The 22,010-nt window shown below is 35.4% G+C and overlaps 1 protein-coding gene across 1 annotated transcript in view; it reads right to left on the reverse strand.

Annotated features, from left to right (window-relative positions):
• Nucleotides 1-22,010, reverse strand: part of LOC100666244 (diacylglycerol kinase beta) — a 456,718-nt gene that overhangs the window by 68,188 nt on the left and 366,520 nt on the right. Inside the window, exon 18 of the mRNA XM_064290029.1 lies at nt 21,627-21,787. Coding sequence (XP_064146099.1) covers nt 21,627-21,787 — 161 coding nt within the window. The remainder of the gene's footprint in view (nt 1-21,626; nt 21,788-22,010) is intronic.

Here is a 22,010-nt window from a genome sequence, read left to right on the forward strand (position 1 = left end):
TTTTTCTAATTGATATTTTACTCAAATAAATACAAATTCTACTTCAGACAAAATATCTATTTCAGGAGCAAATGTCCTACAAGACAGCACCTTCCTACAAAGATATGAACAGTTGGCTTTCCTGAAAAAAAAAAAAAAAAATTCCAGTATAGTATAAAATGTCATAAAATGGGAAGAAATATAATTCAGAACTTTGTCTTTCTATACTGAGCATTGTAGTCTCGCCAAGTGATTACTATAATGGTCTATAACCTTTCTATTTTTCAAATGTAGAATCCAAGTACCTCATTTAGGCACCTGGTTCCTCATTAAAATACAGTATTCTTTAGGTAATAGATGGAGTCCTGGGTGACACAAATAGTTAAGCATTTGACTACTAACTGAAAAGTTGGCAGTTCAAACCCACCAAGAGGGCCTCTGAAGACAGGCTTGGTGATCTGCTTCCCATAAGTCATAGCCTTGAAAACCCTATTGAGTCGTTCTACTATGCACATGTGGAGTCACCATGAGTCAGAAATCATTTGATAGCAACCAACAACGTTTTTGATATTCCAAAACATAACAGTTATTATAGTCTGTGTAGTAACAAAATTATCTTTAGACCTATAGAATCTGGCCAAAACAAATTTAAATTAAGTTACAAAAGATGTGGTAGCTTTCAAAAATTACATAGCATGTATAATAAAGAAGTAGCCGGACAAATTAAATGAAAATGACAATTTTTTTGTTCTTTTAAAGCCTATATTAAATATGTTCAGGACCCAGTTTAATTTACCTTACGGGTGGACAAAAATGTTACCATCTTAAGCAGCCTGTGAGCATTGCTAAATTTCTATGATTAAGGTTATTTCTTTTGTATTTGTCTGTAATGGCATAGGAAAAAAAAAAAAAAAAACATGCAAGAAAGGGCTGATGACTGAAGGGATTCTGATTGGTAACTATTCCACTAACTTGAAATTTATGGTTATGAGAATTAAGTAGTCATATTTTTCCTACAGTGGCAGAATAAGAGGCTCGTAGTGACTGACTAAGGCTGAAGGATATTAAATCATAACCATGCAAATATCTATTTGATAGGACATTTGGGTAGTAATATATATGGTGTAGTAAAAGTCCACTTGTCTTTGTCACATTTCTTCCAGAGTAGGAAGATATTTCCACAGTGATCACAGACACTCTTCAGATTTCAGAAGAATTAATGTGGATAAGGTTTTTATTCTAATGCTAGTTTTTGATTTTTGTACAATGTGATACTAATTTGTTTCTGGATATGGTCTACAGAAACTGGAGGACCTTTCCAGAAGCCTTTGAAATTCTTACTGCCCTGCTTGTTTTTGCGCTCAGTGCTGACTTCTGTGTTGAAGAGTGTCCAGATCGGAACTTACTGGAATGATTAACAACTGCTACAGAATCAATACTCTATGTAGGGAAAACAGAATTGGGCTAAGGTGGTCTTACATGAGCACTAGTTTGTGGCTCAATATCTATCAATGTCAGCAAGCCAAGCACAATTTATGTTGGTGGAAGCATTTCCATGGGGATAATCCATGACCTTTTCAGACTTGGCATCAGAGACCTAGGAGGTAGGGAAGATAATTCATAGGTCTTAATTATGCATAATTATGCATATTCTAAGTTGCAAAGAGGATCACCGTTACACTTAGGAAGAAATGGGTTTGCTTAAATCTTTCATTATTTTAACATTTATTATGGCTGAAATACTAAGTCAAACCATTATAGTTCCCACAATCTGCCTCAAAGTAGTCTTAAATTTTCCTCTACACAAATAAAATTGAAAGATAATACAGATGTTTGTGGATTGAGTTTATTATAGCCTGATGCTTTAATTACAGAACAGTAAGGTAATTGCTAACATATGCTTAAAAACTTTTCATATCTATTATTGCAGGGCGAAATACTCCTTATAATAATATTATAGTAAACAATAAGACATATATGGCAAAAGTTAAAAGGAAAATAAACTCACTCCCTTAACCCCTATTAATTGGTATCTCTTCTAGCCTCATAAAATCAAAAGCCAAACCAAACCCATTGCCGTCCGATCGATTCCGACTCATAGAGACCTACAGGACAGTATAGAACTGCCCCCTTGGGTTTCCAAGGAGCAGCCAGTGGATTCGAACTGCCAACCTTTTGGTTAGTACCCAAGCTCTTAACCACTACTACACTAGGGCTCCAGCTACATAAAGGCAAAGATTAATATGTATTCTGTTTTACTCCCCACATTCTGTAATTCACACTATTTGCATGGCACCATGTTAATTTTTGTATCCACTATAGTTTTAGCCAAGGAATCAGAACAAGCACGTGATAAATATTTGTGGAATGAACTATTAAACAAACACTTTAGGAATAAAATCCTAAACAGCATTTAGGAAACTAAATGTTCATGAAAACTTAATATTTCAGATTTTTCTTATGTTGATATACGACAACATACATCAGCAGAAGATGTTAAGAAATGTTTATTCACCGATGCAGTTATATCTCAATAAATGGCCCATATAAGGAATATTTTGTTGATCTTGTTAACTGGATCCTCCACTGGGAATAATCTTGTATGCTAACAGTCTTCCCTCCTTGATACTGTACATGATACTCTCCTTGCTGACAACACTGTGTGTGTTGCTTGGGACCACAATTATCATCATTGTTGTTGTTAGTTGTTAGCAAGTGAATTCTGACTCATGGTGACCCCATGTGTGTTAGAGTAGAACTGTGCTCCATAGGGTTTTCAGTGGTTGATTTTCAGAAGCAGATTGCCAAGCCTTTCTTCTGAAATTTGAAATACACCTGATGCATATTAACTATGGCATCTCCTTTCCATGCTGCACTGTGAAAAAGATGAATATTTTTCTTCAGGGAGCTACCAGGGAATATGGATTCAATAGTTCCCAGATGAGAGTTAGTTTTAGAATTACTTTTATTTTCCCTACCAGCACTATATCCAGAAATTGATCCTCTAACTCAAAGCAACAAGGACAAAACCAAGACAAGGCAGAATCAGTGTGCTCACAGACCGGGCAACCCATAGCTACCAACAAGACCAGAAAGTTGGAAAATAAAATGGATGACCCAGTGGTCATAAGGCCAATGGTTAGGACCTTGAGACCAGTAGAATGCATAAAGTCTAATCCTGAAAAAAAAGAGAAAGTTAAACTTCAATAAGCAGATGCAAAGAACAGCACGCAAAATAGAAGAATTTGTCATGTCCTGGTATATTTAAGGAGCCCTGATGACACAATGGTTAAGAGCTTGGCTGCTAACCAAAAGGTCAGCAGTTTGAATCCACCAGCAACTCCTTGGAAACTCTATGGGGTAGTTCTACTCTGTCCTATGCAGTCATTATGAGTCCGAATCAACTTGATGACAACGGGTTTGGCTTTTCTTTTTTGGTTTGACACATTTACTATAGAACAAGACATTTCAGGTCAAAATGAGTTAATTCACTCTTTCATTTCCTTCATATCTCTTATCGCTATTTGAAATTATCTTATTTCTTCACCTTTTTTATGGTGTCACCTCTATCTGAAAATAAGCTCCATGAAAGCTGAATTTTTTTCCTGCTATATCCTCCAGTACTGATTCCTGCTATACTTTCCAATATTTACAATAGTGTCCAGCACATAGTGACTACTCACATAAAAAAAACATATAAAATAAAATTGTTGTATATATCAATGAAAGGAAAAGACAAAAGAACATATCAAACAAAAATGATCAGTTGAGTAGCAGCTGTAAAGAAAAGTATTTATCCACGTAAAATGTGATCTAAGCAAATAAAACCAAAGAAAATCTGAAATCATTTCTAAAACAATCCAGCAAGGTGTAGGGATTCAATCAGGTTAAAATGAATATTTGAATGAGAGTTTAAGCACCATAGAAGGGTTTAGAAACATTCCAATATATTTTAATAATACTATAAAGATTACCAATGGTCCCCACATTTTTAAATTATAGTAAATTAAGAAGTAATTACTTTCCCATATTTCTTTCCCATATTTTGCCATCTCAGAGATGAAGATTGTTAATATTTTGTTCTGTACACCTGCTGCTGACAGTTTCCACGTTCTTAGAGACAGAGCAATATAACAAACACTGTTACCTGAATACCATCAACGTCTGTAACATTTATTGAGCGCTAAACTCTATGGGGCAGTTCTACTCTGTCCTATACGGTCGCTATGAGTCGGAATCGACTCGACAGCACTGGGTTTTTGGGTTTTCTAGTGCTAGGTAAAAGGTATCTGAGTGGTGCAAAGGCTTTGTGCTTGACTACTAACCTAAAGATTGGCAGTTTGAACACACCCAGCATTGCCACTAAAGGCTTAGTGATCTGCTTTGGTAAAGATTACAGCCAAGAAAACACTATGGAACAGTACAACTTTATAACACATGGGGCCGACATGAGTCGGAATCGACAGAAAAAAGAAATGGAAGAACAATGTATATTTAGGGACAATTTTTTATTTTCATTTTCCAGTTGTATATCATTTCAAACTGATAAACATATCAGTTTTATGCAATTAAGTATGATTAGTGCTATTTAGATTTTTGTATTAATTTTTTTTCCTCTATTACAGAGTCTTAGAGATAGAATTGCTGGATCAAATAATACTAGTTGTTTTTAATTTTCACAGATAACACTAAATTATTTTCCATGAAAAATCATTTAATTGACAGGTTCACCACACAATATGGGAGTGACCATTTTTCTACATGCCTATTGACATTATATATTACCAATTTCCATAATTTTAATAATCTGAAAGGCAAAAAAATTATTCTTCATTTCCATAATTTTGCACCTTATGTTTACTATTCAATTTATGTTTACTATATTATCTGTTACTGTTAATTAATAACATTAGGAATCTTTTCAACTGGCTACTTATGATAGTTATTTCTCAGACTTAGTCTACTTTTCTATCAGATTTTTTTTTAATTAAAAATTCCATATTTTACTTTATTAACCCCAATGTTTACTATTTGTGCACGGAAATATTTTCTTTGTCTTCTGTTAATGTCAGTTTCAACAAACATTAAAAAAAAAAAAAAAGATTATGAATATAACTGTCATTTCCTTTCCGTTATGGGTTCTAGGTTTACTGTTTGCTTTAGACAGGCTTCTCCTACTCTAAGATTATAACAATATATATCTATATTCTCTTTGCTGTTGTTGGGTTCCATCAAGTCAATTCTGACTCATAGAGACCCCACAGGACAGAAGAGAACTGCCCCATTGGGTTTCCAAGGCTCTAAATCTTTGTGGAAGCAGATTGCCACTTCTTTGTGCCACGGAGCTTCTGGTAGGTTCTAGCAGCTGAGTGCTTCACTACTGCACCACCAGGGCTACTCATATTTTTTCTGTGTCTTATAAATGTATTGCTTCCATTTATATTTTTAATTTATTTGAAGTATGAAGTGGAAATATAAATTTATTTTCATTCAAGTGAATAATTAATTGTGCCTGCTAATTTATTTTGCACTTCCTTTTCCTAACCATCTGAAATTTCAACATCTAATAATTATTAAATTCTCCGAATACCTAGTTTTTTTTTTGTCTAACTTACACTGTTTCATTCATCTATTTTTGTGTCACCATATCTTAGTTACATGAGCCTGGGTTGCACACATAACGTGTAATCGATTGCTAACCTAAAGGCTGGCGGTTTGAATACACCTACAGATCCCTAGTGAACTGCTCCATAAAGGTGACAGCCAAAAACTCCTGTGAAGCACATGGGTTCTGCTCTGTAACACATGGGGTTGACTCAACAACAACAGATTTTTATCTTCCAGTTACAGTAACCTGATGGTATTTAGTACATGGCAAAGAAATTTCCATTATAAAACTTCAATTATTTCAGAAAATTACAATGGCATTTGCCCAACTGCAAATTACAATTAATCAAATATGAACAACCAGTAATCCTATTAGGATTCTCAGTAGCAACGGACTAACATGTATATAAATTACCTAGTGGAGATTTAATCTCTTAGTAATATTAAATTTTCCCATAGAGGAACATCAGAATGACTTCTTATAATTCATGTTTTATTTTATAATTTTGTTTAAAATGGTTTAGTTTTCTATATATAGGTCATATGTCTTTCTTATTAAATATAGATCTAGATATTTTATAGCTTTGTCATGATTGTGAACCAAATTATATTCATATTTACAACAACATGTAATTATTTTAAAGGAAAGCTATGTATTCTGTGTGTGTATATCTACCTAGTTTCCAGCCACCTTATAGTGCTTTTCTAGTTTTATTTTTTCAATTTATGTTTACTATATGCGTAATCATACTGCCTTCAAATAATAACCTGTGTCTTACTTTTCAATATTTATATGATTTATTTAAATATTTCATTATTAAATTAGCTAATGTTTCTAAAAATATTGACTAGAATAGTTATAAAGGAAGCCTTGTTTTCTTGATTTTATTGGAATGCCTGTTGTATATCACTATTAATATGATATTAACTGCTAATTTCTAGAAAAAGCTTTGCATATTTTAGTTTTTAAACATGAAAACGATAGTCCTGGATTTTATTTAAATTAATTATGTTAACATTGGCCCACTTCCGTTTTCTTGAAATAAACCGTACTCGGTCAATTCATTTTAGTATTTAAAATATATAACTTAAATTTATTTGCTAGTATTGTTGCTCGCAATTGTTACCTTTATATGTATACATGAATTTTAGTTTTTGGAGTATATGCAGTATTGATATTAAGATTATAATAGCTATGTAAAATGAACTGAGAAAACTTTGCAATTTAATCTATCTACTGAAATCATTTATAAAATATGAGAATTATCTGCGATCTGAAGGGTAAAGTGAATTGACAAAAATTTTAGTATTTTTACTATGTTTTGGAGGCCTGGTGTCACACTGGTTAAGAACTTGGCTGCTAACCAAATGGTCAGCAGTTCAAAACCACCAGCCACTTCTTAGAAACCCTATGGGGCAGCTCTACTCTGTCCTATAGGGTTGCTATGAGTTGGTATCAACTGTATGGCAATGAGTTTTACTATGTTTTTAACTTTTTCTCCTGGTTGTTTGCTTACAGCAGTGGTTCTCATAGTGTGATCCCAGACAAGCAACAACGGCATCATCTGGGTGTTTGTGGGAAATGAAACATCTTAAACCTAGTACAATAGAAAACCTAAGCATGGGAACCAGCAAAATGCAGTTTAACAAGTCCTTCAGGTGATTCTGATATAAGCTCACATTCGAGAAGCACTGGCTTAGATTTGCCACTTCTTTTTTTTTTTTTCTTTTTAGAAAATGTCTGCTATTTATATTTGGTTGGAAAATATTACTTTTTTCCAGATAATAAATTTTACTGCCATAATGTTGCAAATGCTATACTTCTAAATTTATTTTCCATAGATATGCTTATAACTTCGTATTTATAACAATACATATTTTTTATTTTCATTAAAAATAGCTGCCAGGAGTCTCAGGTTATAAGATAAACATACAAAAATCACTTGGATTCCTCTACATCAACAAAAAGAACATCGAAGAGGAAATAATCAAATCAATACCATTCACAGTAGCCCCCAAGAAGATAAAATACTTAGGAATAAATCTTACGAAGGATGTAAAAGACCTATACAAAGAAAACTACAAAGCTCTACTACAAGAAATTAAAAAGGACATACTTAAATAGAAAAACATACCTTGCTCATTGATAGGAAGACTTAACATAGTAAAAATGTCTATTCTACCAAAAGCCATCTATACATACAATGCACTTCCCATCCAAATTCCAATGTCATTTTTTAAGGTGATAGAGAAACAAATCACCAACTTCATATGGAAGGGAAAGAAGCCTCAGATAAGCAAAGCATTACTGAAAAAGAAGAAGAAAGTGGGAGGCCTCACTCTACCTGATTTCAGAAGCTATTATACAGCCACAGTAGTCAAAACAGCCTGGTACTGGTACAACAACAGACACACAGACCAGTGGAACAGAATTGAGAACCCAGATATAAATCCATCCACATATGAGCAGCTGATATTTGACAAAGGCCCAGTGTCAGTAAATTGGGGAAAAGATAGTCTTTTTAACAAATGGTGCTGGCATAACTGGATATCCATTTGAAAAAAAAAATGAAACAGGACCCATACCTCACACCATGCACAAAAACTAACTCCAAGTGGATCAAAGACCTAAACATAAAGACTAAGACGATAAAGATCATGGAAGAAAAAATAGGGACAACCCTAGGAGCCCTAATACAAGGCATAAACAGAAACAAAACATTACCAAAAATGATGAAGAGAAACCAGATAACTGGGAGCTCCTAAAAATCAAACACCTATGCTCATCTAAAGACTTCACCAAAAGAGTAAAAAGACCACCTACAGACTGGGAAAGAATTTTCAGCTATGACATCTCCGACCAGCGCCTGATCTCTAAAATCTATATGATTCTGTCAAAACTCAACCACAAAAAGGCAAACAACCCAATCAAGAAGTGGGCAAAGGATATGAACACACACTTCACTAAAGAAGATATTCAGGCAGCTAACAGATACATGAGAAAATGCTCTCGATCATTAGCCATTAGAGAAATGCAAATTAAAACTACGATGAGATTCCATCTCACACCAACAAGGCTGGAATTAATCCAAAAAACACAAAATAATAAATGTTGGAGAGGCTGCGGAGAGATTGGAACTCTTATACACTGCTGGTGGGAATGTAAAATGCTACAACCACTTTGGAAATCTATCTGGCGTTATCTTAAACAGTTAGAAATAGAACTACCATACAACCCAGAAATCCCACTCCTCGGAATATATCCTAGAGAAACAAGAGCCTTCACACAAACAGATATATGCATACCCATGTTTATTGCAGCTCTGTTTACAATAGCAAAAAGCTGGAAGCAACCAAGGTGTCCATCAGCAGATGAATGGGTAAATAAATTGTGGTATATTCACACAATGGAATACTACGCATCGATAAAGAACAGTGACGGATCTGTGAAACATTGCATAACACGGAAGAACCTGGAAGGCATTATGCTGAGCGAAATTAGTCAGAGGCAAAAGGACAAATATCGTATAAGACCACTATTATAAGATCTTGAGAAATAGTATAAACTGAGAAGAACACATACTTTTGTGGTTACGAGGGGGGAGGGAGGGAGGGTGGGAGAGGGTTTTTTACTGATTAATTAGTAGATAAGAACTGCTTTAGGTGAAGGGAAGGACAACACTCAATACATGGAAGGTCAGCTCAATTGGACTGGACCAAAAGCAAAGAAGTTTCCAGGATAAAATGAATGCTTCAAAGGTCAGCGGAGCAAGGGCGGGGGTTTGGGGAACATGGTTTAAGGGGACTTCTAAGTCAATTGGCAAAATAATTCTATTATGAAAACATTCTGCATCCCACTTTGAAATGTGGCGTCTGGGGTCTTAAATGCTAACAAGCAGCCATCTAAGATGCATCAATTGGTCTCAACCCACCTGGAGCAAAGGAGAATGAAGAACACCAAGGTCACACGATAACTATGAGCCCAAGAGACAGAAAGGGCCACATGAACCAGAGACCTACATCATCCTGAGACCAGAAGAACTAGTTGGTGCCCGGCCATAATCGATGACTGCCCTGACAGGGAGCACAACAGAGAACCCCTGAGGGAGCAGGAGATCAGTGGGATGCAGACCCCAAATTCTCATAAAAAGACCATACTTAATGGTCTGACTGAGACTAGAGGAATCCTGGCGGTCATGGTCCCCAAACCTTCTGTTGGCACAGGACAGGAACCATCCCTGAAGACAACGCATCAGACATGAAAGGGACTGGTCAGCGGGGGGGAGAGAGATGCTGATGAAGAGTGAGCTAATTATATCCGGTGGACACTTGAGACTGTGTTGGCATCTCCTGTCTGGAGAGGGGATGGGAGGATAGAGAGAGAGGGAAGCTGGCAAAATTGTCACGAAAGGAGAGACTGAAAGGGCTGACTCAATAGGGGGAGAGCAAGTGGGAGTATGGAGTAAGATATATATAAACTTATATGTGACAGTCTGACTTGATTTGTAAATGTTCACTTGAAGCTCAATAAAAATTAATAAAAAAAATTAAAAAAATAGCTGCCAGGTTTTTCTGTATTTTTGTTTTTTATGAAATAAAAAAAGCTTTTTTTTTGGTTTATCAGTATCCTCATAGTTTTGATGGTTTTTCCTAGTTCATTAATTTCATCCTTTATATTTGTTGTGTCATAATATTTTTGTTTATTTCATTGGTATTTTTTCTAGTGCTTTGTTTAGTTGAATGCTTGTTCATTTATTTTACATTTTTTAAAAGATAATAAAACCTTATATGGCTATCTTCTTCCATGTATGTAGTTTTGGCCATATCCTACTGGTTTTTAATATGAACTCCATATAATTTGTAAATTCCTAAATAATGTTACTTCACTTTTTATTCCATTTTAACTGGAAATTTATTTGCATTAATGCTTGTTTGAAATCTTTAAATTGTCTTAATATTTTTTTATCTTTTTTTTTTTTATTTCTAGCTTTACTACATTATGATCAGAGAAAATATCATTTAAGGACCCTATATATGTGTAATTTATTATAGTATAAGGAATATTCTTAAAATTAAAATTTTAAATTCTTAAAATTCTGAAATTTTGGATTATTTCCTTTATCATTTTAATGTTTTATAATTGGTTCTCTCACTTGTTTGCTTTTATCAAACTTCAAATAAACTTTTTTTCTTGGTCTTCCCCAAGTAATAGCTTCTAGATATAGCCATTATTTCCTTTATCTTTACTTTATCTATATTTATAGATAATATCTATACCTATAAACCAAAAAAAAAAAAAAAAAAATTCAAACCCACTGCCATCAAGTTGATTCCAATTCATACCACCCTATAGGACAGAGTTGAACTGCCCCACAGAATTTCCAAAGAGTACCTGGTGGATTTGAACTGTCGACCTTTTGGTTAGCAGCTGTAGCTCTTAACCACTGCAGCACTGGGGTTTCCAAATATACAGATATAGCATTATCTATATATTATCTATAAGTTATATATATATATGTTTATATATTTTATAATTATATTTATTTTACATATATATAAACAATTTGTATATTTTACAAACACCTACACATAGTATATATTTATAATGTTTAACATATATATGGAAAAGCTGGTGGTGGTGGTGGTTAAGTACTACGGCTGCTAACCAAAAAAGTCCGCCATTCGAATCCACCAAGTACTCTTTGGAAAGTCTATAGGACAGTTCTGCTCTGTCCTCTAGGGTCCCTATGAGTCTGAATAATATTTAAAAAAAAAAAAAAAATTTTTTTTTTTTTTTTTAATAATTGAGGATTTTCACCAACTTCCGCGGTCTGAAATTCATCAAATGTGCCGTCAAGATGCATTGATAATTGCTGATGATTGGAATTAGAAAGTTGGAAACAAAGAAGAAGGATTAGTAGTTAAAAAAGCATGGCATTGGTGACAGAAGCACCAACGATTGCATGACAGAATTTTACAAGACCAAAAACTTCTTCATCACAAATACCTTTTTTCAACAATATAAATCGCAACTGTACATATGGCCCTTACCTGATGGAATACACAGGAATCAAATCTACTACATCTGTGGAAAGAGACAATGGAGAAGCTCAATATCATCAGTAGGAACAAAACCAAGGGACCAAATGCAGAACAGACCATCAATCGCTCATATGTGAGTTCAAGTTGAAGCTGAAGAAAAGTAAAATAAGCCCACAAGAGCCAAAATACGACCTAGAGTATATCCCACCTGAATTTAGAGCACATCTCAAAAATGGATTTGACACATTGAATATTAATGACTGAAGACAAGACCATTTGTGGAATGACATCAGGACATTATACATGAAGAAAGCAAAATGTCATTAAAATTTAGAAAAGACCAAAACGGATGTTAGGAGAGACTCTGAAACTTGCTCTTGAAAGTAGAGCAGCTAAAGCGAACGGAACAAATGATGAAGTAAAAGAGCTGAACAGAAGATTCAAAGGGTGGCTCAAGGAGAAAAAGTAAAATATTAATCATGACAGGTGCCAAGACCCGAAGTTAGAAAACCAAAAGGGAAGAACATGCTCAGTACTTCTCAGGCTCACAGAACTAAAGAAAAAATGCAAGCCTCAATTTGCTATACTGAAGAATTCTATGAGCAAAATACTGAACAGCACAGGCAGCATAAAAACAAGATGGAGAGAATACACAGACTCGCAGCAACAAAAAGAATTGGTCAACATTCAAACATTTTGGGAGGTAGTACATGATCAAGAACTGATGGTACTGAAGGAACAAGTCCAAGCTGCACTGTAGGCATTAGAGAAAAACCATGCTCCAGGAATAGATGTTAACACCAATTGAGAGGTTTCAACAAACAGATGCAGCACTGGGGGTGCTCATTGGTCTACAGCAAGAAATGTGGAAGATAGCCATCTGGCCAACTGACTGGAAGAGATCCCTATTTGTGCCCTTTTTAAAGAAAGGTGATCCAATGGAATGTGGAAATTATCGAACAATATTATTAATATTACATACAAACAAAATTATGCTGAAGATAATTAAAAATGATTGCAGCAGTACATTGACAGGGAACTGCCAGAAATTCAAGGTGGATTCAGAAGAGGATATGGAATGAGGTATATCACTGCTGAGGTCAGATGGAACCTGAATGAAAAAAGAGAATACCAGAAAGATATTTACCTGTGTTTTACTGACTATGCAAAGGCATTTAATTGTATGGATCATAACAAATTATGGATAACATTGTGGACAATGGGAATTCCAGAATACTTAATTGTGCTCACGAGGAATCTGTACATAAACAAAGAGGCAGTTGTTTTAACAGAATGAGGGCATATTGAGTGATTTAAAATCAGGAAAGTTGTGTGTTGGGGTTGTGTCCTTCACCATACTTATTCAATCTTTATGCCAAGCAAATAATCTGAGAAACTGGACTATACAAAGAAGAACGGGCATCAGGATTAGAGGAAGACTCGTTACAACCTTCATTATGCAGATGACACAACCTTGATTGCAGAAAGTGAAAGGACTCAAGGCACTTACTGATAAAGATCAAAGACTATAGCCTTCAGAATGGATTACACCCCAACATAAAGAAAACAAAAATTCTCACAACTGGACCAATAAGCAACATCATGATAAATGGAAAAAATACTGAAGTTGTCAAGGATTTCATTTTACTTGGATCCACAATCAACACCCATGGAAGCAGCAGTCAAGAAATCAAATGACATATTGCACCGGGCAAATCTGCTGCAAGAGACTTCATTAAAGTGTTAAGAAACAAAGATACCACCTTGAGGACTAAGGCGTGCTTGACCCAAGCCATGGCGTTTTCAATTGCTTCATATGCATGTGAAAATTGGATAATGAATAAGGAAGGCTGGAGAAGAATTGATGCCTTTGAGTTTTTGTGTTGGCAAAGAATACTGAATATACTATGGAGTGCCAGAAGAACGAACAAATATGTTTTGGAAGAAGTATAGCCAGTATGCTCCTTAGAAGTAAGGATGGCAAGACTTCATCTTAAGCACCTTGGATATGTTATCAGGAGGGATCCTTCCCTGGAGAAGGAAATGATGCTTGGGAAAGTAATGCATTAGCAAAATAGAGGAAAACCGTCAATGACATAGTGGCTGCAACTATAGGCTCAAGCACAGCAACAATTGCGAGGACGGTGCAGGACCAGGCAGTTTTTCATTCTGTTGTACATAGTGTCGCTTTGAGTCAAAACTGACTCACCTAATGACTACAAAAGCATACACAAAGGGGGGGTCAGAGAGAGATACTATACCATCCATTATTTTTAAATGAATTTTTCCTCAGCTGGTATGATTCTTTCATTAAACTTCTTACAATGAGCATTAAGTTCCTTCATTGTTGATTCATTCTAATAATGAAAGACGGTACATCTTCCTCTGAATAAGGCTTTCGTTCTGTTATGTAAGAATAGTATATTTTTTCCGTATACTTTGCCATTTTCCTTTGGATTTCCTCTTTGATCCAAGAGTTATCTAGGAATCTATTTTAAAACTTTTAAATGTTAGGGTTTTTAGACTAGTATTTTATTAATTGTTTTTAATACAATTAAATTATCTAAGATTACTTTGCCTTTAAGTTTTGTACTCTTTAAAAAATTAAGTAGCCTAATGTGTTAATGTGTGATTGGGTTTAATAAATCTTTCATAGTATATGTATATATATAGGGGAAACCCTGGTGGCGTAGTGGTTAAGTGCTACGGCTGAGAACCAAAGGGTCAGCAGTTCGAATCCACCAGGGGCTCCTTGGAAACTCTATGGGGCAGTTCTACTCTGTCCTATAGGGTCGCTATGAGTCAGAATTCACTCAACGGCACTGGGCTTGGTTTTTTGGTTTTGGTATATATGTATATAGAGAGAGAGGATTTAAGTTTCTTGATTTCCTTTTAAAGCTCTTCCTGCCTTTGAAAGAAACTGGGAGGCTTTACACAGGTGACAAAGTCTAGCTCAGCCTATTGATGAAGAGAGGCACATAGTCAGTCACTGCCATTATGCCACCAACAGCCAGTACCAACTGCTTTACATTTGAACGGAACCAGCATAAACTGGCTAGACCCTAGTTAACCTGACACTGATGGCAGAACCACTCAAATGACCCACAGATTTGTGAGTAATAATAAAATGTTTGCTGTTACAAGCCACTAAGTTTTAGGATGATGAGTTATGCAGCCATAGGTAAAAAATAAACATACCAACGACTCTAAAATTACCTCCAATTGAGGCATTCTTCTGTGCTCTAAACTTAAATATTGCGGCTCTGACATTTCCACTAATTTGCATATCAAACAGTATGTCTTTTTATCCTGCCCCAAACCTGTGTCAACAATAATCAATTCCATCTCAGTAAATGTAATCACGTAATTGTTCAAACCCCAAACCTCAGGATCAGCATCGACACTTCCTTTCTTTCATTCTCTAAACCCCAAAACCAAACCCATTGCTGTCAAGTTGATTCCGACTCATAGCGACCCTACAGGACAGAACAGAACTGCTCTATAGCATTTCCAAGGCTGTAATCTTTATGGGAGGTGACTGCCACATTGTTCCATAGAATGGCTGGTGGGTTTGAGCCACCAACCTTTTCATTAACAGCCAAGTGCTTAACCACTGTGCCACCAGGGCGCCTTTCATTTCTAGACCTTGCCAATTCTAATTTGAACCTATTTCTTAAGCCTGTCCAATTTTTTCAGTAGTCATGGATCTATTTTATTTCACAATCACCTATCTCTTGCTCTACTAAAAGAGACTCAAAGCTAGTCTATTCCACTTTTCAAACTTCCAAGTCATTCCCTATATGGCAACCAGGATAATTATTTAGTATAGCAGTTTGTTTTTGTTTGTTTTTTTAATACAGAGGTTCTCTTGAGTGAATTGCCATAATAACTGATACTTTCTCCTTCGTAAAATATAGTGACTATAAATACTGTTAATATTCTACTCTCTAGCATACTGGCACATTTTTGTTTATTCATTTTGAGGTAGGCCAATATTGAAATTATCCTGAGTTTGCAAAACTGACTAGGGAAAACAACCAACAGCAGAGTTGCCAGAAATTGAACACAGAGATCTGGGAAGTGAGACAATCATAAAGGGCCTGGATAAGCTCCCAGATATCGCTGTATGAAAGGCTGTATGCGTGTGCAAGAGTAAATGCTTTCAGAGAGACCAAAGAGGGCTCTAGTTATCTATACATCCTTGGCTAAATATGAGGCCTTTTGTTATTAGAAAGGATGCAAGAGGGGTTGGCAGATAGTAAAAACAAAAGTTGACTTAGACACTTTACATGTGTTCTCCACCAAACACACCACAGATCCAACAGCAAATGAAGGAAGTCTATCTGGATCAAAATGTTTGAGCACATCCTCTGGCCAATCACACTGACACAGGAGCAAACCCTAGGAGGCAAGGATTAAAATTAAAAAAAACAAAAAAATAAAAACAGGGGAGGGAGGGAGGGTGGGAGAGGGTTATTTACTGATTAGTTAGTTGATAAAAAAAAAAAGAAAAAGAAAAAAAAATTTCTCTTTTTTTAGTAGATAAGAACTACTTTAGGTGAAGGGAAGGACAATACTCAATACAGGCAAGGTCAGCTCAACTGGACTGGACCAAAAGCAAAGAAGTTTCCAGGATAAACTGAATGCTTCAAAGGTCAGCGGAGCAAGGGCAGGGGTTTGGGGACTATGGCTTAAGGGGACTTCTAAGTCAATTGGCAAAATAATTCTATTATGAAAACATTCTGCATCCCACTTTGAACTCTGGCGTCTGGGGTCTTAAATGCTAACAAGCAGCCATCTAAGATGCATCAATGGGTCTCAACCCACCTGGATCAAAGGAGAATGAAGAACACCAAGGTCACACGATAACTATGAGCCCAAGAGACAGAAAGGGCCACATGAACCAGAGACTTACATCCTCCTGAGACCAGAACAACTAGATGGTGCCCGGCCACAACCAATGACTGACCTGACAGGGAACACAACAGAGAACCACTGAGGGAGCAGGAGAACAGTGGGATGCAGACCCCAAATTCTCATAGAAAGACCAGACTTAATGGTCTGACTGAGACTAGAGGAATCTCAGCAGTCACAGTCCCCAAACCTTCTGTTGGCCCAGGACAGGAACCATTCCCGAAGACAACTCATCAGAAATGGAAAGCACTGGACAATGGGTTGGAGACAGATGCTGATGAAGAGTGAGCTACTTGTATCAGGTGGACACTTGAGACTGTGTTGGCATTTCCTGTCTGGAGGGGAGATAGGAGGGTAGAGAGGGTTAGAAAATGGCAAAATTGTCACGAAAGGAGAGACTAGAAGGGCTGACTCATTGGGGGAAAGTAAGTGGGAGTATGGAGTAAGGTGTATATAAGCTTATATGTGACAGACTGACTTGATTTGTAAACATTCACCTAAAACACAATAAAAGTTATTCAAAAAAAAAAATAAATAAAAAGAAGCATCGGCATTCACACATTACAGGGAAGAGAAACTCCACAGAATTTGCGCAGGCAAGTCCCCAAACAAAGGAACAAAAACAATCCCCATGGGAGGGCCCGAAACCAGAAATGTTATCATGTATTTTATACTCAATTTCTACTTTTCAACCAAAAGTTACAAGATATGCAAAGAATTATAAAAGTACAACAACTTCTTAGAAAAAGCTTTTTTAAAAAAAATCAGTAAGACAGGCTGTCTCTGATGAGGCCCAGATGTTGAACTTAGCAGACAAAGACTTCAAAGCAGATATTATAAATGTATCAAAAGAACTAAAGGAAATAATGTTCAAAGAATAAAGGAAAGCATGATTATAATGACTTATCAAATAGAAAATACCACTATAGTGATAAAAATTATCAAATTAACCCAAATGTAAATTCTGGAGTTGAAAAGTACCATAAATTAAAACAAAAAACTCACTAGTGAGGTTAACTCAAGAGACTTCCATTATTCATAAATAGCCAAAGACTGGAAACAACCCAAGTACTCATAATGGTGAGTAGATGAGCAATAGGTGATACATCCAAACAATGAAATACCACTACTTGCCAATAAAAAGGAATAAACTTGTGATGCATTTCACATGAAAAGCATATGCTAAGTGTAATAATCCAAATGCAAAAGACCACACATTGAAGGATTTCTTTTACATGAATTGTTCAGAAAAGACAAATTTTAGAGGCAGAAAGATTAGTCGTTGTCTGGAGCTGGGGGAGGTATCTGGGATTGGCTATAAATGGGTATAAGGGCTCTTGTTTGGGGGGATAAAAATGTCCTAAAATTAGAAAACAGCTGGAACTAATAAAAGATTTCAGTAAAGTATCAGGATACAAGATAAACATAAAAATCAATTGGATTCCTCTACACCAAAAAAGAGAACTTAGAATAGGAAATCACCAAATCAGTACTATTTATAATAATCCCAAGAAGATAAAGTACTTAGGAATAAAGGTAACCAGAGGCATAAAAATTTGATCCAAACAAAACTACAAGACACTACTGCAAGAAACCAAAAGAGACCTGCATAAGTGGAAAACATACCATGCTCATGGGTAGATGTGAAAATGTCTATTCTACCCAGATCGATCTACATATGCAATGCAATCCTAATCAAAATTTCAATGCTATTTTTTAATGAGATAAGAGAAACAAATCACCAACTTCATATGGAAAGGGAAGAGGCCCCGGAGAAGTAAACCATTACTGAAGAAGAAGAACAAAGTGGGAGGCCTCACACTACCTGATTTTAGAACCTATTATACTGCCACTGTAGTCAAAACAACCTGGTACTGGTACAACAACAGATATGTAGACCAATGAAACAGAAATGATCACCTAGACATAAATTCATCAACCTATGAGCAGTTGATATTTGACAAAGACCCAAAGTCAGTTAAATGGGGGAAAAGACAATCTCTTTAACAAATGGTTCTGGCATAACTGGATATTCATCTGCAAAAAAATGAAACAAGACCCATGCCTCACACCTTGTACAAAAACTATCTCAGAATGAATCAAAGACCTAAGTATAAAATCTGAGATGATAAAGATCACGGAAGAAAAAACAAGTACAACACTAGGAACCCAAATACATGGCATAAATAGTATACAGACCATAACTAACAATGTTCAAGCACCAGAAGAGAAACTAGATTACTGGGGAGTTTCTAAAAATAAAACAATTATGATCATCAAAAGACTTCACCAAAAGAGTAAAAAGACAAAGTAAAAAGACAACCTACAGACTGGGAAAATTTTTTTGACTATGACATATGCAATAAGGTTCCAATCTCTAAAATCTACAAGATACTGCAACACCTCAATGAGAAAAAGACAAATAACCCAACTAAAAAATGGGCAAAGGATATGAACAGACACTTCACCAAAGACATTCAGGCAGTTAATAGAACCATGAGGAAATGCTTACAATCATTAGCCAGAGACATGCAAATCAAAACGACAATGAGATACCATTTCACCTCAATAAGCCTGCAGTAATCCAAAAAAACACAAAATAATAAATGTTGGACAGGTTGCGGAGAAACTGGAACACTTATGCACTGCTGGTGGGAATTTAAAATGGTACAACTACTTTGGAAAATGACTTGGCACTTCCTTAAAAAGCTAGAAATAAAAGTACCATACAGTCCAGCAATTCCACTTCATGGAATATATCTTAGAGAAATAAGAGCTGTCACATGAATAGATACATGCATACCCATGTTCACTGCAGCACTGTTCACGATACCAAAAAGATGGAAACAACCTAAGTCCCATTAACAGACAAGTGGATAAACAAATTATGGTACATACACAAAATGGAATACTACACAATGAAAATGAACAACGATGAATCCATGAAACATCTCTCTACATAGATGAATCTGGAGGGCATCATGCTGAGTGAAATTGATCAGTCACAAAAGGATAAATATTGTATGAAACCATTAGTATAAGAACTCAAGAAAAGGTTTACACAGAATAAAGTATACTTTGATGGTTATGTAGGTGGGGAGTGAGGGGAAGAGGAATTCACTAACCAGACAGTAGACAAGACTCAACTTAGGTGAAGAGAAGGACAAAACACAATACAGGGGAAGTTGGCAAAACCAGACCAGAGCAAAATTAAGAAGTTCCCTGAACACAACCAAAGACTTTGGAGGACAGAGTAGCTGGGGCAGGGGTCTGGGGACCATAGTTTTGGATGACATCTAGATCAACTGGTATAACAGTTTATTAAGAAAATATTCTGCACCCCACTTTGGTTAATGGCATCTTAGGTCTTAAAAACTTGGAGTGGCCATCTAAGATGCATCAATTGGTCCCAATCCACCTGCAGTAAAGGAGAATGAAGAACACCAAAGACACAAGGAAAATATTAGACCACATAAACCAGAGACTCCATTAGCCTGAGGCCAGAAGAACTAGATGGTGCCCAGCTACCACCAATGACAGCCCTCGCAGAGAACACAACAGAGAATCCTGGAGAGAGCGGGAGAAAAGTGCAGAGCAGAACTCAAATTCATGTAAAAATACCAGACTTAATGGCCTGAGAGACTGGAGGAACCCCCAAACTACAGCCCCCGAACACTCTGTTAACCCAGAACTAAAACGATTCCCAAGGCCCACTCTTCAGACAAAGATTAGGCTGAACCATAAAGTAAATGTAATACTCATGAGGAGTGTGCTTCTTAGTTCAATCAGATGCAGGAGACCAAATGGGTGTTTCCTGTTCAGAGGTAGGATGAGAAGGCAGAAAGGAACAGAAACTGATTGAACGGACAAAAGAAACACAGGATGGAAAGGAGGAGTGTGCTGTCACATTGTAGGGATTGCAACTTATGGCACATAGCAATAAGCATACAAATCTTCACATGAGAAATCAACTTGAGCTGTAAACTTTCACCTGAAGCACGATTAAAAAAAAAAGTTGTAAAATTGAATAAATTTATTAAAATCATTAAAAGGTATATTTAAAGTAAGTAAATTATACCGTGTGTAAATTATACCCTAATAAAGCTATGAAAATACTTTTATTCATATTGCTATATATAGAGTAACATCTAGGGACCGAGGTACATCACATTTTTTCTTGCAAACAATTGTGATAGTATTAAAAAACATTCTTATTTAGCCTTCATTATGTACCACTTTTTGAGGTTCTTTAAATGTATTATTATATTACCTTTAATTATTTGAAAAATAAATAATAACCACCATGGTATAGATAAATAAAAAGAAAATCAGATTAATAATGTTACTCAAAGGCTCAGACCTAGTTTTCTTACTCAGAAATCTTGACTCCTAAATTCATGGACATAGATTAGTATTGAGTGACATATATTAGAATGAATGTAATGCTGTAATGTATTTTTAGACTCCATAATTAGTGCCTAAAATACATATATAACAACTGTTAAAATTATTAATTCCTTAAGGATTAAAATTTTAATAACTCAACTGCCAAATGATATTTTATTTTTAAGATTCTAAAAGAAATGAAGTGAAAAGTCTATCTTTTGACTTATCAACCACTTGAGAGTCATAGCACCATATTTTTTAGACTTTAGATTTAAACAAAATTTTAAAATAGTAAAAACCGAGTAGGTTATGGTAGTATTATAATATGGATATCTATGGAAGTTAAAATTAACTGAAATGTTTTCACATTTTCACTGAAATGGAGTTTTAACCTATACTTTAAAACTTATAACTACATTAGCATAAACTATTCTAAGCTTCATTTTAGTAACACAAATGATCAAAACAATCACAAAGAATATAGTTTCCTTCCTTTGTTTAACACATGAAAAAATTTCCCACTGCTAATACTCTCACTTTAAATAAATCAATAAGTTTTATTATTGCCCATTAGAAGAGGTATTTTGCTGCCACAGTGAAAAATTAAATTATTTATAGTTAGCAAAACTTCATAGTATAAGAGTTTACATACGGCAGTTATCTAGGACAGATAAAAGACATTTAGTGGAAAATCTTACCACGCCAATGGAAAAGTAATTATTGATGATGCTGTAAGGCACTGGGTCTCCCTTCTCATCTTTGTCATTAGGTATAACTTCAAACTTCCACCTGTCCAACATGATTTCTGTACTGTTTTCAATGTCTTTTAGGATTTTCATCAGATTCTCACCTTCATAACCTAATGGAAAAAAAAATTGTCTTGAAAAAAATATATACGAACAACAAAAGGTACATTTATATGTGTCTGAATGTATGTATGTGTGTGTATCATTCTAAAACTAAATAATGAATTTGTTAAGCAACTTGTAGCAAAAGATAATTATCTCTAATCTTCTTATACCAAGATTTTATTTTCAGCTTTAATTTATAGCTCATATTTCTGTCCTGTGGTAAAAATTCTC

This window comes from Loxodonta africana, chromosome 8 (genome assembly GCF_030014295.1).
Source record: "Loxodonta africana isolate mLoxAfr1 chromosome 8, mLoxAfr1.hap2, whole genome shotgun sequence".
In the NCBI taxonomy this organism is placed as follows: Eukaryota; Metazoa; Chordata; class Mammalia; order Proboscidea; family Elephantidae; genus Loxodonta; species Loxodonta africana.